Here is an 18,605-nt window from a genome sequence, read left to right on the forward strand (position 1 = left end):
CATATGGATCGATAGGGGCTCTATGTCCATGTTGCTCTTGGGGGTCACTTCCATAAGCCTTAATTCTGAGACCCTCCACCATCTAAGAACTGAAGACGCTTCTCGGATTAAACATCTTCAAGCAACTTAAAGAAGTCCAGACATTTTTCTTTCCAAGTTCCTTAGACATATAATATATAACTGTATATAATTTTTTGAGCAGTGTATTTAAGTCTGTATTAATACTTTTGATCCTGTGTAGATTACCTTCCTGATGTTGGCCAGTCCATTCATGACAAGACAGTCTTCTCGGTCTTCCTCATCATCCAGGTCCAGCAAGGGGGAGCTTTGTTGGTCCAGGAAGAAGCACTTGGAGCCCTCATTTCGTGGGTCAAAGGGATCCACAATAATGGGCTCTGTGCCTTTGATCTCACAGCGACAGAAAGGGCATCCTTGGCCATCTGATTCCTGAATAGATATAACAGGCTAGTCATACACAAACATACAAAAACACAGGTGGTGACATTTTAACCAAAAAATATAACTAAATGCCACATGTTGTTTCAGTAACATCATGAAATTATTGTGCATTCATTGTAAAAGACCCTGTCAAAAACATAAAAAATAGCAGTATAACGTTTTAGAGCATCTATCTAACAAAGACAGAACAAAGCTATGCTTTTGGTAGCCATATAGTTGGGAATGTGACTGTGGACTTGTGGGAACTGATGTCTGTTAATTAAAAGCTTTACCTTTAGCCACATGATCGTTTCATTCATAAGTCAGCATTTTAGTAGCACACTGGGAGAATTCTGAGTCAAATGATTATTCTCTGTGGGCTTATTGCCACACTACTATATCACTATTACCATTATCACAGAAAAAAATACAGGCCATGGCGGTTGCATACATTACTTATTGTTTTCTTTGAATAAAAAAACCTGTGGATTTTTATCATCCTTAGCTCTTGGACAACTCTTCTGATAATTCTTTTCACTCCTCTGTCTTTCAGGGAGCACCTACTTGTGGCCAGTTTATGGTAAATGAGTGATCAGTTCTGCAACCAGTGCCACCAGCTTGTTTTGCAACAATAAGGTTACAAAGGTGTTGAGAGAACTCACTGGTTTTACCAGTCATGAGATGTTTGTTGTGTGACACCTTGGTAATGACAGACCTTAATAGGCCACCAGCTGGAACTGAACCAGCTCATTTGAATTTGAATTAAGTGACAGGATTGCTTGGAAATTACTGATAGATTTCAGCTGGTGTCACTGCTTTCCATGCCTTTTACACCTTCTTCCTTGTATAATTTCTCTATTACACATAACTTTTTTCATGGACATCTATGGTTTGATTTCTTTGCATCTGTAGGTTGGATGGGTTGCTACTGACATCTGGTGAGAATGTCACGTCAATACTGCCTTCAAAAATATATTTACTTTGAAACTTGGTGAAAGCTGAAACTTTTATTTATTTACTTGTTTTCTTTTATTATTCTTATTATTATCTCTGTGGTTATACACTGCTGAAGCTGACAGGGATAGTAAAGAGAAGGAGTAGGTAAAAAAAAAAAGGGAAAAACTGCAAGACTTAAACAAATAGCTCCCTGTGTCCACCCCAACATCCCTGGAGAAGCCGATGATAACCACATCTTGCATGTGAGCTCTCGTCAATTTTTAGTTTGGAAGGACCAGCATGTCTTATTGATGGAGACATGTGGGCACACACTCCCTTTGTGACTCTAATCTATTGTGGGTGTTTTAACATTCCTGGATAAAGTTAAGTTCTTTCTTTTTCTACAGTTAAGGTTTATTTGGCAACTATATCTGCTTTTGATATTGGTACGCTGTACTGGTGTAGAGTCAACAACCTGTCTCTGAATGTGGACAAAACAAAAGAGTTGAATGTCAACTTCATGGGAGCACAGAGAGATCACTGTGCACTTAACGTCGATGGATCCTCTGTGGAGGTCGTCAAGACAACAAAATTCCTTGGTGGTCACCTGGTGGAAAACCTTTCCTGGTCCCTCAACACCAGCTTCATAGCTAAGAAGGCACAACAGCATCTTTACTTCCTGCGGAAGCTGAGAAAAGCCCATCTCCCAACACCCATTCTCACCTTTTACAGAGGGACTATTGAGAGCATCCTGAGCAGCTGCATCACTATCTGGTATGGTAGCTGCACCGTATTGGATTGCAATATCCTACATTGGCTAGTGAGAACAGCTGAGAAGATCACTGGAGCCTTTCTTCCCTCCATCACAAACACGTATCGCACCCACTGCATCCGCAAAGCTGCAGAGGACCCCACAAACCCCTCACACACACTCTTCACACTGCTGCCTTCTGGCAAGAGGTACCAGAGCATTCGGGCCCTCACTGCCAGACTGTGAAACAGTTTCTTCCTCCAAGCCATCAGACTCCTGAACACTCAGTAACTGGACCTTAATACATGTCACTACCTCGAGCACTTAACTGCACAATCTCATACACACAAACACACACACGCACACCTTCATACATCAAGCTACCTTTTGTACAATGCTCAGTCTTTTGCACAACCCACTGTCATTGTTGCACTTTTCTATTGCACTGTTGTGTCTGCACTGTCTTGTGTCTGTATTATTCTGTTCTGTCTGGTGTTGCACTGTTTTTTTGTTTGGCTTTTGGCAATTTTTGCACACTTGCACTTTATGTAGTTCTGTGTTGATTGTCTGTTATATGTCATATGTAGCACCATGGTCTTGGGGGAACGTTGTCTGGCTTCACTGTGTACTGCACTACTGCACATGGTTGAAATGACAATAAAGCCACTCGACTTGACTTGTGTACTGCTTCTCACTTTAGCGTCTGCAAAGTGAGTGGGTAGCCTTCATGCATTTTTTTGTGCATCCTTCTTGCACACAGTTCTCTTCTGACAGCCTTAGGGTCGTATTATGTCCAAATATGTTAGGGTACCTGGGTCGTTGTGTTTTTTTTTCTTTGACTCTTGTTTATTCGTTATTGTTTTCTCTGTGTGACTTTTTTCCTAGTTGACTTATCTGTTTTTCTAGTTCAGGTTGTCTGGTTAGTTATTAGTTCCCTTTTCATGTCCTGGTCTCGCAATCTTGCAATCAGCCTTACACGGACAGCTTATACACCAACTGGGTAGTGGTGGTTAGCACCAAGCTAGCCTGACTTAGCAGGTGTTCTTAGCAAGGTGAAGAGCGGAAGAACTGAGAGATGACTGTGATGACAGGGGTGTATGTGTGCAGGCAGGTGACCAAAATGGCGGCGCGTGAACAACGCGAGGCTCAGTGTCTCTCCAGAATCTGCTATTTAGCGGTTTTTTTATCTACTTTTAACCGGATTATTCATCCAGAATTGCTGTGCGTTGCTGACCTACAGCAGACAAGAGATTCTGGACATCTGGACTCATAACTCCAACAGTTTTATCGCCAATCTCCAACTCATCCCAGAGATCTCCAGAACACCGGAGGCTGCCCACTCTCCCCGGCCGGGCGGAAGTGCACGCAGACGGCGCCGAGAACGTAAACAAAGACGAGGTAGGCGCGGAGGGCTACGGGCAAAGCTAAAGCTAACACCACACTGGTTGCCTTTACCCAGTATTTTCCTCGCCAATGTCCGTTCTCTGGCAAACAAAATGGATGAGATACGGCTCTCCATCACAACAACAGACGGATTATGGACTCAAATGTCATGTTTTTCACCGAAACATGGTTGAACAACAGCTGCCCGGACAATGCTATCGAGTTAGCAGGACGCCACACACACTAAGCCGACAGGCTAGCAGATGACTCTGGCAAGACCAGAGGTGGAGGTTTGTGCATTTATATTAACAATGCTTGGTGCATGAACTCCACTACTACTGAGAGTCACTGCTCACCTAATGCAGAGTTTTTAATGGTCAAATGCAGACCTTATTATCTCCCCAGAGAACTCACTTCGATCATACTCACTGCATTATATAGCCCCCCTGACGCTAATACTAGGTTGGCCATGAAAGAACTTTCTGCACCATTAACAAACACCAGAATAAACACCCCGAGGCTGCTTTTATTGTTGCTGGCGACTTCAACCACACCAACTTAAAGACAGTCCTCCCCAGATTCCACCAACATGTCTCCTGCCACACCAGAGGAGACAAGACTTTAGACCATGTGTATTCCAACCTGGCTGGAGCCTACAAAGCCACACCCCTCCCCCACATTGGACAATCGAACCATCTCTCCCTGTTCCTCACACCTAGGTATTCACCACTCATCCAACGTGTGAAACCTGCTGTGAGAACAATTAAAGTGTGGCCAGAGGGGACAGACGCAGTGCTCCAGGACAGATTTAAAAACACAGATTGGAATATGTTCACCCACACAGACCTGGACCAGTACGCCTCATCTGTACTGGATTACATCTCCGAAACCACAGACAGTGTCACCACCCAGAAACGGATCACCATGTACCCCAACCAGAAGCCTTGGATGAACCGGGATGTTCGTCTCCTCCTGAAGGCCCGCAACACTGCCTTTAGGTCAGGAGATGCACACGCCTACAGTAAAGCTGTAGCTCAGGTGGTAGAGCAGGTCATCTACTGATCGGAAGGTTGGTGGTTCGATTCCTGGCTTCCCCTAGTCTACATGCCAAATATCCTAGGGCAAGATACTAACCCCAAATTGCTCTCCGATGCATCCATCGGAGTGTGAATGTTAGCTATAAAGCACTTAGAAAGATGTGCTGGTCTGAATGGGTGAATGCACAAGTTGTGTAAAGCGCTTTGAGTGCTCAGATGAGTAGAAAAGCGCTATATAAGAACCAGTCCATTTACCATTTTACCATAAAGCCAGGGCTAATCTAAAGAAGGGCATCAAAAAAGCCAAACGCCATTACAAAAAGAAGGTAGAAGAACACTTCTCCAACTCCAACCCCCGATGCATGTGGCAAGGACTCCAGACCATTACAGACTACAGGACCACCAAACCCTCCCCCGCATCCTCTGATGTCTCCTTCCTCAACGAGCTCAACAACTTTTATGCTCGTTTTGAGCGAGGGAACCCCACAACCACAACCAAAACAGACATGACGCCAGACCACCAACCTCTGACTCTGTCCCCCTCCGATGTAGGAGCGGTGCTGAGCAGGAACAATGTCACACAAGGCTGCAGGTCCTGATGGCATCCCCGGGCGTGTTCTCAGAGCGTGTTCTGGAGAGCTTGCAGGAGTACTCACAGACATATTTAATCTGTCCTTGGCCCACGCTGTGGTACCGGCCTGCTTCAAATCCACCTCCATCGTCCCGATACCCAAAAACTCCAACCCATCTAGCCTCAATGACTACCGCCCAGTAGCACTCACCCCCATCATCACTAAGTGCTTAGAGCAGCTGGTCCTAGCACACTTCAAATCCTGTCTCCCCCCCACCCTGGACCCCCACCAATTCGCATACCGCCAGAACAGGAGCACAGAAGATGCAGTCTCCATCGCACTGCACTCTGTCCTCTCACACCTAGACAACAACAACACATACGCCAGAATGCTGTTTATAGACTTCAGTTCTGCATTCAATACAATCCACCCCTCACAACTCATCAGGAAACTGACAGACCTGGGCATCAGTTCCCTCATCTGCAAATGGTTACTGGACTTCCTGACCAACCGCCCCCAACATGTCCGGCTGGATAACCGCTGCTCATCTACAATCACAATGAACACCGGTGTACCACAAGGCTGTGTGATGAGCCCTTTCCTCTACTCCCTCTTCACCCACGACTGCAGACCTGCTGATGGTTCCAACACCATCATTAAGTTTGCAGATGACACCACGGTGATTGGCCTCATCAGTGACAACAATGAGGCTGCCTACAGGGAGGAGGTGGATTGTCTGGCTGAGTGGTGCGACAGAAACAACCTGCTGCTTAACACCGAGAAGACTAAGGAGCTCATCGTGGACTACAGGAGGAATGCTGACCCACATCCACCCATCCACATTAAGGGGACGGCTGTGGAGTGTGTGAGCAGCTTCAAGTTCCTGGGAGTCCACATCTCCGAGGATCTCATCTGGACGACCAACTGCTCCAAGCTGGTCAAGAAGGCTCACCAGCGCCTCTTCTTCTTGAGGACTCTGAGGAAGAACCACCTGTCCTCAGACATCCTGGTGAACTTCTATCGCTGCACCGTCGAGAGCATCCTGACCAACTGTATAACAGTCTGGTACAGGAACTGCTCTGCCTTGGACCGGAAGGCATTGCAGAGGGTCGTGAAAACTGCCCAGCACATCGCCGGAGCACCACTTCCTGCCATAAAGGACATCTACAGGAAGCGGTGTCTGAAAAGGGCTGGGAAAATCATCAAAGACCCCAGTCACCCATCACATGGACTCTTCACCCTCCTTCCCTCTGGGAGGCGCTACAGGAGCCTCCAGACTAAGACCACCAGGTACCGGAACAGCTTCTTCCCCACAGCTGTCAGACTCCTGAACTCTGCCTCCTGACATCTGACCCACGTTAAACTCATGGACTGAACATACACACACCCACAACCACCTACACACACACACAATGGACAACTGTACCCTCAAACACACAATAATAACATGGACTGAACCACCACTCACAACCACTAGCACTTTATATAGCCTCTGTAGAAATTATCCACATATCCCACTTATCTTAACTGCACTACTGTATAGTTCTGTATAAATAATCATTCTGTACATACGATAATTTTTAATCCTACAACTGTTTATAACTTGCATAGTTCACATTTCTGTATAACTGTATATCTCAGATTTCTGTATAGTTTTTTTTACTTCATATTTATATCCTGTTCAAAACCTGTACATAGCTTGTACTCACTACAGCCTGTACATACTTATAGTTATAGAATATTCATAACATACTTCATACCAAGTACATTATAACATACCATTTTAGATCCATTTCTGTAATATACTTACATATCTATATTATTGCTAATATATATTGTAATATATCATGGCTAAAGCACTTCTGGATGGATGCAAACTGCATTTCGTTGCCCTGTACCTGTGCATGTGCAATGACAATAAAGTTGAATTCTATTCTATTCTATTCAAAATGAGTGCAGGCAGACATACTATCACAGGTCTTTTGCCTTAGAGCAGTAAATAGATGTGTCTTCAACCAAATATCCCATACTATATATATATATAGTATAGTATATATTGTATCTCGTTCCTCCCCTTCAGGGAGCAAAAGTTTAGGCATAACAGTTTGTCTTTAAAGAAGCTCAGTGACTTTCTACCCTCCATCACGCAGCTGTCAGGAATGGTTATAATTGGTGATTTTAAAATACACATTGACAATGACTGTAACATTTTATAAGTATCATGGAGTTTTTTCACTTTACCTAGCATGCATCAGCACTCACACTGGACCTTGTATGTGTTAAATATTGATTCTGTTTCTTCTGTGGACATTTTGTTTTCTGACGATCATTGTATTTTTTTTTAAATGGTGTGATTAGGTCTTGCATCTTAAATTCTTTTTTTGCTGTTAAATTTTTTTTTAAGGTTTTGGGGGCGCGCTTGAGCATGAGTAGTGAGTAGACATGTCTTCCACAGCTCCCGCTTTAATATATTAAATTCATTCATTCTGCACCTCGCAACCGGCTGAACTTCGTTTGAACATTTAGTAGGTGACTTTATTATCCTATGAGTGGATGAATGCCTCCTAAACCGCCCAAACGACAGGGTGGGAAAGACACAGTGCGGAGCGATTCAAACTCCTCGGCCAGTACAGAAACAGATGCTAATGCTAACAGCATGGACGCACTAGCAAATGCAGTTATGGCGGTACAAGCCTCTATCGACTCATTTTGGGAGGAGAACCGGGCATCTATTGCTTCTTTACATTCAATCCTGAGTGGGTACGACCAACAAATTACTGAGCCGTACCCACTCTGCAGTTCACACACAACGGGAAATGCATGAGGTTTACCGACCCTGCAGAGGCGCTGACCTACATTAATAATAATCCCGTGTTATTTCACAACTTATCTTTTCAGATGGCTCATCAACTGAGGATCATCAAGCTATTAACAACTATTTTAGAGAGTTTTATGCTAAATTATATTCCTCAGATTCAGCACCAGCTCAAAATAAGTTTGACGCTTTTTTTTCTAATCTGAATATTCCTATAATTAACTCTGACTCGAAAGAACAATTGGAACAAAGTCCGACACTGGAAGAAATTAAAAATGCAATAATGTCCCTTCAGAGTGGAAAAGCCCCTGGTCTGGATGGGTTTCCAACTGAATTTTATAAGAAATTTATGGACAAACTTGCCCCTCTTCTTCTCTTGGTTTACACGGAAGCAATAGAGAATAACATTCTTCTGCCTACGCTTCGGCAGGCATCTATTACATTCGTATTAAAGAAGAATAAGGACCCCTGAGATTGCACATCCTATATACCAATCAGCTTAACAAACTGTGATGGCAAAGTGGTCTCAAAAGCCATTGCACTCCGACTTGAGAAAATTCTTCAGGGGACCAGATTGGGTTTGTCCAGGGTAGACAATCCTATTTTAACCTGAGACGATTGTTTAATATCATCTATACTGAGGCTGATACTCCATCCCCAGAAGCAGAAATATCGATTGACGCCGAAAAGGCGTTTGATCGGATTGAGTGGGATTATCTTTTTCACACACTTTGGAGGTTTGGTTTTGGTTTTAACTTTATTCATTGTATCAAGCTCATTTACACTAATCCCACTGCTTCAGTCTATACCAGGGGTAGGCAACCTTTTTGATGACGAGTGCCATCTAAAATTTCCTCAGAAGTCAATGTACCATATAATTGCATTAGCAATAAATTTAATAACGGTCTATATTAACGGTTGCTGCGCTAAGCGGAGAGCTCCTGAAGCATTTGAAGTGTCGGAATGTGGAAATTTCAACATCGCTTGAAAAAACTGACAGCTAGCAACGTGGACTGACTGATTCTTATAAAGCGCTTTTCTACTCTCACGGAGTACTCAAAGCGCTCTATACAACATGCCTCATTCACCCAATCACACCCATTCTCACAAGCACTTTATCTACAGTTAGTGCTTTCTAACGACATTCATACACATTCATACTCCGATGGATGCATCGGAGAGCAAGTTGGGGTTAGTATCTTGCCCAAGGATACTTGACATGCAGACTGAAGGAGCCAGGGATTGAACCACCAACCTTCCGATCAGTAGGTGACCTGCTCTAGCTCCTGAACTACAGCCACATCCCTCTCACCAGTAGGCGAAAGGCAGCGGCAGAGCATGGCAGTTGTAACGCAGTTTGTGTGATTCCGTGTGCGTTAATGAAACTGTAAGTTATTACTTTTGACAGGTTAACTGGTATGATAATAGTTATAGTTGTTTGTGCATGTTAAAGCTAAAGTTATGCCCCGGTACACTGATATCACGTTAGTAGATTTATTTAATTATGTAATTAATTTGCACTAAGTTAATACCAATGGCCAGAATCTCCTCCAATGATTACTTCCTGCGGTTAAAGGATTTTTCTGTTGTTTATTGTTTAGTTTAACTGTTGTTAGCTTACCACATTCTTGCCTTAGTACTAGCAACTAGGAAGATATGTGCTATTTAGGAAACTTCTGGTCTTACGGCGACCCCTTGTGGACATTGTAAAATATTGCTGTGTCAGAGTAGATGATGTGTTCTGATTGTTTTTTAGTTATCTTTGACCCTGCTAATTATAGTATTACCTGTTTCTGTTTCCAGACAACCATGCTTATAGTCACCTATACTGCATCTGCCACAATTATAAGTGCATATCTGGCTGTATCACAGCAAGCCCTGCTGTAACCAGTTCTTCTGTGAAGCTTCATTAAAGACGGTGAACTAAACTTCTGGACTGCTGCAGTCTTTCTGACCGAAGACTTAGGCCAGACTAGTATACCCAGCACTTCCAGTATATATATATTCTACAGTCGGCGATAAACAAAGGAGAGACTTGCGTCACAAATACCGATCAGCTGATCATTGATCAGTTTCATGATTGAATGAGAGAAGAAGAGGCAGCTGACAGCGTAAAGATGCAGAATAACTCTAGCTTTGTGTCTTTTTTCATCCTAGCTGAAGTACAGGACAAACTGTGTTCCTTTTCAGCTCAATACGAAACGCGTGATATTTTCTCTTTATACGGGACGATTCCGTTTTTTTTACGGCACGGCTGGCAACTCTACTAACTAACTTTATGAATAAAATAAAGTTCACTATCAGTAACATCATAGCACGCACCCAGCTGTATAGAAACTTCATGCTAGCTAGTACGCAGTACGAGGTATTGTAACTGACTGTAAAAAGTCAGCACAACGAAAATAAACTACACCTAAACTTGGTTTATATCTGACCCAGATAGTTCTTTTTACACATCTGCCAGCATCTGGCCAATCCATCATCTTTATAAATAATCATCGGCTCATAAAAACGAAAAATCACAATCGATGGCCAGTCCAGCTATGGTCATGCCATCAGTTAACCCTTCGTGTGCCAACTGTGGCACGCGTGCCCAGGGCACGGTATCTCATCGGAACCTTTTCCTCTTCACAGAGGGACCAAGCAGGGGGATCCAGTGAGTCCATTACTTTTTGTTTTAGCTATACAGGCACTTTCAATAGCTCCTAGAAGCAATAATAGCATACAAGGTGTGCTGCCACTGCTGGGGTGCAGTAGCTCCACCACCCCACTAGGGGGAGGAAGCGGGTTTGTGTACTCAAGTTTCTCTAGTAAATATTAGTGATGGGATTTCTGGCTCTTTTTAGAGAACCGGCTCTTTCGGCTCGGCTCACTAAAAAGAGCCGGCTCTTTCGGCTCCGAACCGGCTCTTCAGGTTGTTTTGTTGCTTTAATTACATTATTATTAACAATAATATAAAATTATGCACAAAAGGAATTACTATCCATCCATCCATTCGCTTCCGCTTATCCTTTTTCAGGGTCGCGGGGGTCGCTGGAGCCTATCCCAGCTGTCATAGGGCGAGGGGCGGGGTACACCCTGGACATGTCGCCAGTCTGTCGCAGGGCCAACACACAGGGACAGACAACCATTCGCACTCACATTCATTCGCACATTCACACCTAGTGACAATTTGGATTATCCAATTAACCTATCCCCACAAGCTGCATGTCTTTGGACGGTGGGAGGAATTACTAATGTAAAAAAAAAAGTGGTTTTATTTATATATGTTTATATATAAATATATGTGGTGGACCCTGGAGACAAAGCACGTACAAACTCCAAAAAGCACGTACAAACTCCAAAACACATTCCTAGAGTTAACTGAACTTCCAAAACAGAGCTACCTAGATCAGTTAAATTACACAATTGAAAGCATATGTGTATTGTTTGTGTATTTATACACAAGCACTCATATATATTCAAATAATTAAAAAAAAAAAAGTTCATTTACCTGTTACTACCACACAGCAAATCAGGTCGTTGGTACTTGCTGGCTGTGTAGCCACTAGGTAACAAAAGCTAAACACTGCGCCTAGCATTCTGGAGCACTTCTGTTGTGTTTTGTACGTGTTTTGGAGTTTTTACGCGTTTTGGAGTTTTTACATGCTTCAGGGTTTCTACGTGCTTCAGAGTTTGTACGTGTTTTGAAGTTTGTACGTGCTTTGTCTCTAGGGGCCATCGTAAATATACTTTTATTTATTCACTCCACATAAAATGTAATAAATAAATCATATAATACAAAAACCAACTAGTCACAGTTCAACTTTTAACTATTTAAATTTTCAGCTTTTTCCTTTTAAATAAATTTAAAATGAAACAACACAAAACACTGCAAACCACAACACAATTAAGTATAAATTAAAATAAGAAAACAAAAACAACATGCACATTCTCTGTCATATGGACCTGCATGAATAAACTTTCTGAATCCTTTATCATCTGCAACTGAAAATAGTTGTTGATGATTACTATACCTTTCTAATCCCTGGCTCTCTTTCTCTCTTTTCCCCTCCCGCTCTGTTCCTGTAACTACCGCCTCTCCCCCCTCTGCCCAGCGCAAAGCACAAGGCTCGCATGCGGAGTGAAGCGGGAAAATAGTGCGATAGAGCGAGAAAGAGAAAAAACCCCACGGCTCGCAATAAGGAGCCGGCTCGAGTCGTTCACCTCAAAGATCGGGCTCTAAGAGCCATTTCATTCACGACCGACACATCACTAGTAAATATAGGAAAAGTTAATGGAGTCTGGCTAAGTTGATACCAGCACACGAAATATTAGCTCGGAAGTTGGCTGTACTGGAGCATGAGAAATATATGCTTGTAAGTACGATTATATTCTGTGTTCATGTTAAGCATGTGATGTAAAATGGTTTATTGACTCTCATATTTGAAGCTGGCATGTTAGCTGCACTGCCGATGCTAATTGTGTTAGCATGTCAATAGGAAATTCCATTATGTGTTAGCATCAAGCTAGTGGGATTTGGAGTTAACATGTTTTCATTTATTTTTCTTGGTTATACCAGCTGCAATTTAAGTTGTTAAGTCTTCAGTCTGTACCTTGTAATGTGAGAAATATATTATGCTCCAAATGTATGTTTCAATATGTTTTTTCTTATGTTTGTAGTTTTACAGTGCCTTCATCAGGGAGACAAATAAACCCTGCAATGAGTACTGGAAGCCTTTGCCTTTCCTTTTGAAGAACTGTTTATTTATCTGCCAAACTGGGCATCAATGTACAGGGAGGGCAGAACACAAGGTATCTCGTGTGGTGGCATAACTCACACTGTCTCACTGTATGTGGACAATTTGTTGTTATATGTAACAAATCCAATCACATCTACCCCTGAAATCCTCAGTCTTACAAGAATTTGGAAGCATATCTGGATACAAACTAAATTTAGCTAAAAGTGAATACTTCCCCATTAGTAATAATGCAGGAGAATACCCCAATCTGCTATTAAAGTTGTCTACCGAGTCCTTTACATATCTGGGTGTAGAAGTCACCAAATCCTATGACAGTTTGTTTAAAAGTAACCTCACTCCTCTATTGGAACAGTGCAAACAAGATGTTAAAAGATGATCTATTTTACCATTATCTCTCATTGGGAGCGCTAATTCTGTAAAGATGAATATTGTGCCAAAATTTATGTATTTATTTCAGGTGTTCCTAGGGCTGAGCCATATCATACCGTCCACGGTAATACCGGTATGATGTTGGGCAATGACAAGAAAATGAAATATCGCGATAGAATATGGGTAAAACGTGCATGCGCAGTGCCTTTGTTTTCATACGCACATGGCGAAAAAGGCACGGCGGCGACGGAGAATGACAAGGGCGAAAGCAGATCGTTGAATAAAACGGATGAACCAGAATTGGTTTGTAAAAATGCTGCAAATTCAGTGATGTGGAACTGGTTTAGCTTTCGTCCGTCAGATACACAACAAAGCACTACTTTTGGTAGAGCATGCTAGAGGACTGTCATTATTACCGTGTTTTTTGGAAAATACGGCACACTTAAAATCAATCATTTGATTTTTCTGAAAATCGACAGTGCCCCTTATAATCCCGTGTGCCTTATGTTTGAATTCTGGTTGTGTTTACTGACCTCGAAACGAATCTGTCAAATGTTTTAGTACAACTTTGCTAAGCTACGAACCCGCACCACTTGTCGGAGCATTACGGCTATCGTAGGCAGGAGCCTCGCGGAGTGATACGTACGGTGCTTCAACATAATATTACCGTATTGCGTGTGTATAAGCTCTTTTTAAGTTTTGTGGATATTACACTTGATTATGCTGAGGATATGTCGGCCAATTTCCACTGGAAATGCCTTTTGGTTAAACTGTCAGCAAGGAATTTGCATTTGTACTGTTACATTTTTATATAACTTTAATGCAAAAAACAGCTGCTTGTTTAAGTGAAAATACATTGATGTCTTTTTGTGCACTAATAAAATTGTGGAGTTGTAAAGTATTTTGTCTAGTGTCAATTATTGTCAGTTATATCGTTATCGCAAATTTTCAAATCTATATCGTGATAAATATTTTTGGTCATATCGCCCTGCTCTAGGCGTTACCTGTTTATATACCACAGTCTTTTTTCATGTCATTTAATCGAATGGTTTCTTCATTTATATGGAATAATAAAACGCCTCGTATAAGAAAATAATTTATGGAAAGACCAAAAAATATAGGTGGGCTGTTACTGCCAAATCTGTGCACATACTATTGGGCGGCGAATCTCAATACCATCTCTCTATGGCTAAAGGACTAGAATGATCAGATCCCTGCGTGGCTACAGATTGAAAGAGTCACAAGCAGGCCGCATTCACTCCCAGCTTTACTCTGTGCACCCCTACCACCTCTAGTTAATAATGTTAAAGATAACATAATTGTTACTCAATCGATAAGCATTGTAAATCAGTTAAAAAAAAACATCTGGGTATTCAGAGTATTTCCATTCACTCTCCAATAATACATAACCATCTTTTTCAAGCATCCCTAATGGACAATGGCTTCAAAATTTGGCACGACAGGGGCATTCAGAGTATTGAGGATTTGTATATTAATGATACGTTTGCTAGCTTTGAACAACTATCTAGGAAATGTGGTCTGACTAATAACCATTTTTTGCGATACTTGCAAATCAGAGATTTTATACGTAAAAAGGTTGCTAATTTTCCTACTCTCCCCCCTCCTTCCTGTTTGGATTCTATACTAAGGGTCAATGAGATGAAAAAAGGCACAATATCATTTATTTACTCACATATCATGGACAGTTGTAACCTGTCTATTTCATGCATTCGAGAACAGTGGGAGAATGATTTGGGTACCCAGCTGTCTGACGAAGAGTGGGATATGGCTCTTACCAGGGTCCATTTGTCTTCTATATGTTCAAGACACTCCCTAATACAATTTAAAGTGTTACACAGCTAAACTAGCAAAAATATTTCCGAACATAGACCCATCGTGTGATAGATGCAAACAGACTCCAGCTACTTCCCTTCATATGTTTTGGTCTTGTCCGAAAATTGCTCCTTTCTGGTCATCATTTTTTAAAGTCATCTCTAAAGCCTATGCCTATAACATCTCGCCTTCCCCCTTTGTGGCAATTTTTGGTTGTTTCTCTGGTATCGCGACTTCTGTTCCCCCTGCCCATTTACAGAGGGTCATTGCCTTTTTGTCATTATTAGCGAGACGCCTGATTTTATTTAAATGGAAGTCTACTCATCACACAACCACAGTCCATCACACAACCACTGGATAAGGGATGTTATGCAAAATGTGAAACTGGAAAAATCAGATGTACTCTCAACGGATCCATCGGCAAATTCCACACAACATGGCGACCCTCTGTTAACATACGTCAACAATCTACCTGGTCTGGAACTGGAACCTTGAATGTTTTTGTCTGCCCTAGAACAGTCCTGTAAAAACAATTGAGAGGTGCACCGCCCTTTTTTTGTTTTGTTTTTTGTCTGTGTGTGTGTGTGAGGGTTTTTTTTTTTGTTTGTTTGTTTCCCTTTTCCTGTCTTGGCATTATCTGTCTTTATGATCTGTGGGGATTGTTGTTTTGTGGTTATCTGTAGAATAATAAGAATGCTATGTATGATAATTGTAAAACTACAAATAAAGTGTTAAAAATTTTTTTTAAGCTTTTCATTTATCTTTACCCTCTTATAATGGCGTGGATCTCTCAGATCTTTTTAATAATCATTGTCTTTCTATTTTAGATAAAGTCGGTCTTGTAAAAACAGTAGCTCCCTTTTCATTCATCAATGATTAAATGACAGTATTTGCTGTTCATCTTCTTTTTAGAATTGCGAGAGCTGCCTATTTTTCAAACCTGGTTTTGAAGACCAGAAGTAACTCCTTACTGTAACTCCTGCTGTACCTGCAGTCCCAAGTTTTTTAAATGAAGATTGGGAAATCTTTCTCTCCAGCTACTCCATACTTGGCTGCAGACCTCCCAAGTACAAGCTGGAGGTCACTGCCTGATAAAGCCAGAAGAACCACATCTGGGAATAGCAGAAACGTGATGCAGAGGCCACCAAAGTACACATCTGCACCTAGAAATTTTGTCCATAAAAGTTATGAACATAGTCTTGAAGGAGGGTGGGCCTGGTGGAGTCCAACTCTCACCGGGAAATGGGCTCACTTACTACCGGCAATGTGAACCAAGCTTTTGCTATGGTTATGCTAGGAACAATCCCATAGTCCCAAGGTAATTCCCACAGGATGCTGTTGGGGATAATGTAAGTTGTTATTTTGTTTAGGAAATATGTTATGGGATAATTAATTATAAATAATGAATAAAAAATTTCATCATTTTCCATTTTAAAGATAATTTTTAAATATAACTTTAATATACTGTATGCAGTGGTCCGCAGTTCACCTTTCGCCGATTTGTTTTGTGCAGCTTTGCATGCTTCCCCCCCCTCCCCTAGACAGAGCATTGTGTTCTGCGTCCTGATCAGCTGTGGACCATTGTCAATCAATCTCCTGTTAAGTACAGAATGCGTTCAGCTTCAGCTCAATTTTACATAAATCTTCAATCGCTAGCAGTGTGACTCTGAAGTGCTGCACTGTATGTTTGTAAGTTTTCTCCAACAAACACAAAAATTGTCACGGTTCTGGATCCGTTGGACACAGTAATTTGAGTTATTATGTTTTGGTTTACTTTTGCATCATGGATTATTCTTTATCTTTCTCTGGTACTTTGTGTTTCAGTTATCTTGGTGTTTTGGATTGTTTTCTCATTCTCTTGTTGTGATGATGATGTTTATTGTTTGAGTTTCATGTATTATTTTCTGTCCGCCCCTCTGTGTCGAGTCCGTGTCTTTGAGTAGTGTTTCATGTTTCCTGTTTTATTGTGAAAGTCTTTGTCTTAGGTTAGTGTGTGCAGCTTTGTTCCCCCTGTCTCGTTAGCCCTGATCTCTCCCAGCTGTGTCTCCCTCCTGTTGCCCATTCCCTCATTACTACCCTGTGTATTTAAGCCCTGTGTTTTCCCATGCTCGGTGTCGCGTCGTACCATCAGATCATGCCTGTGTGTTTTCGTGTCAGTTTATGTTCAGTACCATCGCTCAGTTTCATCTTTTGTTTTATGCCAGCAATAAAGCTGAGGTTTGAGTTACAGTTCAGTGTCTGAGTCCTGCATTTGGATCCTCCTCTCCGCCTGCCCGCACACAGAGCCCTGACAAAAATGTCGATGAAACGTTTTGCACCAAAGGCAACAATGGGTGCCTTTGGTTTTATTCTATAATACTGGTCTTATTTTTCTGCGAAGTTTTGAACTTCCATAGAGAAAAGTGTGGAAATGTTCGAGCCTGTTGGAGAAAAGTGTATAAAGTGTGTAGTGAGGGGTTTTACTGCTATAAAACATCTATAATAATTGTAAAAAAAAAAAGTTAGCTACTTCGCGGATTTCACCTATTGTGGGTTATTTTTAGAACGTAACTACCGCGGTAAACGAGGGACCACTGTACATACTGTATATATACAGTACATTAAATGGGAAGGAAGATAATAGGTTTAAACACACACTCTATAGATCTGCCAGTGTTTGGTATTTTATATGAATAGCCTAAAGCATGCTAGAGTTATAATGAAAATGGGAAACCATAGACTCATTTTGTATTAACTTTTCAGCAGTGCATTTTAAAGAAGTTATTGTCCGACTCTTCAAGGCTGTAAGCGTGGCTGTTAGGTGCATTTGTACAAGCCATAATGTGTTTGTTGTGTTGCAAAAAACACTTAAAGGTCCTGTGAATGTTTGCCACATTTTTGGTCTTGTTTTAAGCCCTTCAGAGTAAAATGTGTAGACTGTTGTACTGCCCAGAGATTAATAACATCAGGGTCAGTGCAGAACTCTAGCAAGTCTGAAGAGACATGACTACAACACCATGGTCAGCGAAGAGATACGTATGAAAAAAGGGAGAACAGGACATGCTAATGACTCATATGAGAGTAACATTTACAGACACTGCTCATACAGCTTTCAGTGCATAAACAAGAGGCACAATAAATACACTAGTGTAGGACAGGTTGCTGTGAGAGACACTACATACAAAGACAACAGGAAGCAGAAAACCACAAGGAGAACCACAAGCAGAAAAACTGGAATATATTGTGTGCATATAGTCTCAGTTTTCACTTCTGCTGATATGTGGAAATTCAATTTGGACACATTCATGTGTACAGGGAAGGAGTAAGGAAGAGAGGGGGGGTTTGTTGGACTGACTGCTGAAGAAAGCTGCTTTGACTGTATTTTTCAGAAGTCTTTTCAAACTTCTATGCAGGCTCATTAATGCAATATTTATCACAAAGAAAACATTATACTACCCAACTGGACAAAACATTTCTCAGTGTGACAATGAACAAATGCATATACACATGCAATACCACCAATATTTAATAACTTTGAAATGGACTTCTGTGATAAGATTTGTTACGGTACCTGCCAGGCAGTAAAACAGGAAGTACACATGAGGTGACCGCATGGTTCAATCTTGATGTCTTTGTCATTCTCAGCACAGATCTTACAAAGCTGAAAGGTAGAGCCCATTTCACAGTACAGCTCATACTGCTCCTGTTCATGCAGAAAATACTGCTGTTAGTCATCAAATGGCATATAAA

The 18,605-nt window shown here is 41.6% G+C and overlaps 2 protein-coding genes across 6 annotated transcripts in view; one reads left to right on the forward strand and one right to left on the reverse strand.

The window, feature by feature from the left end:
• Window positions 1-18,605, forward strand: part of alcama (activated leukocyte cell adhesion molecule a) — a 334,175-nt gene that overhangs the window by 78,523 nt on the left and 237,047 nt on the right. The window lies entirely within an intron of this gene.
• cblb (Cbl proto-oncogene B, E3 ubiquitin protein ligase) overlaps window positions 1-18,605 on the reverse strand; it is a 96,492-nt gene that overhangs the window by 33,993 nt on the left and 43,894 nt on the right. For all 5 annotated transcript variants that reach the window (XM_085173831.1, XM_085173829.1, XM_085173830.1 and 2 more), the window contains 2 exons: window positions 18,427-18,558; window positions 247-447 (listed from right to left, as the gene is read on the reverse strand). In XM_085173831.1, the coding sequence (XP_085029957.1) occupies window positions 247-447; window positions 18,427-18,558 (333 nt within the window). The remainder of the gene's footprint in view (window positions 1-246; window positions 448-18,426; window positions 18,559-18,605) is intronic.

The sequence above is a fragment of the Neolamprologus multifasciatus genome, chromosome 10 (assembly GCF_963576455.1).
Source record: "Neolamprologus multifasciatus chromosome 10, fNeoMul1.2, whole genome shotgun sequence".
In the NCBI taxonomy this organism is placed as follows: Eukaryota; Metazoa; Chordata; class Actinopteri; order Cichliformes; family Cichlidae; genus Neolamprologus; species Neolamprologus multifasciatus.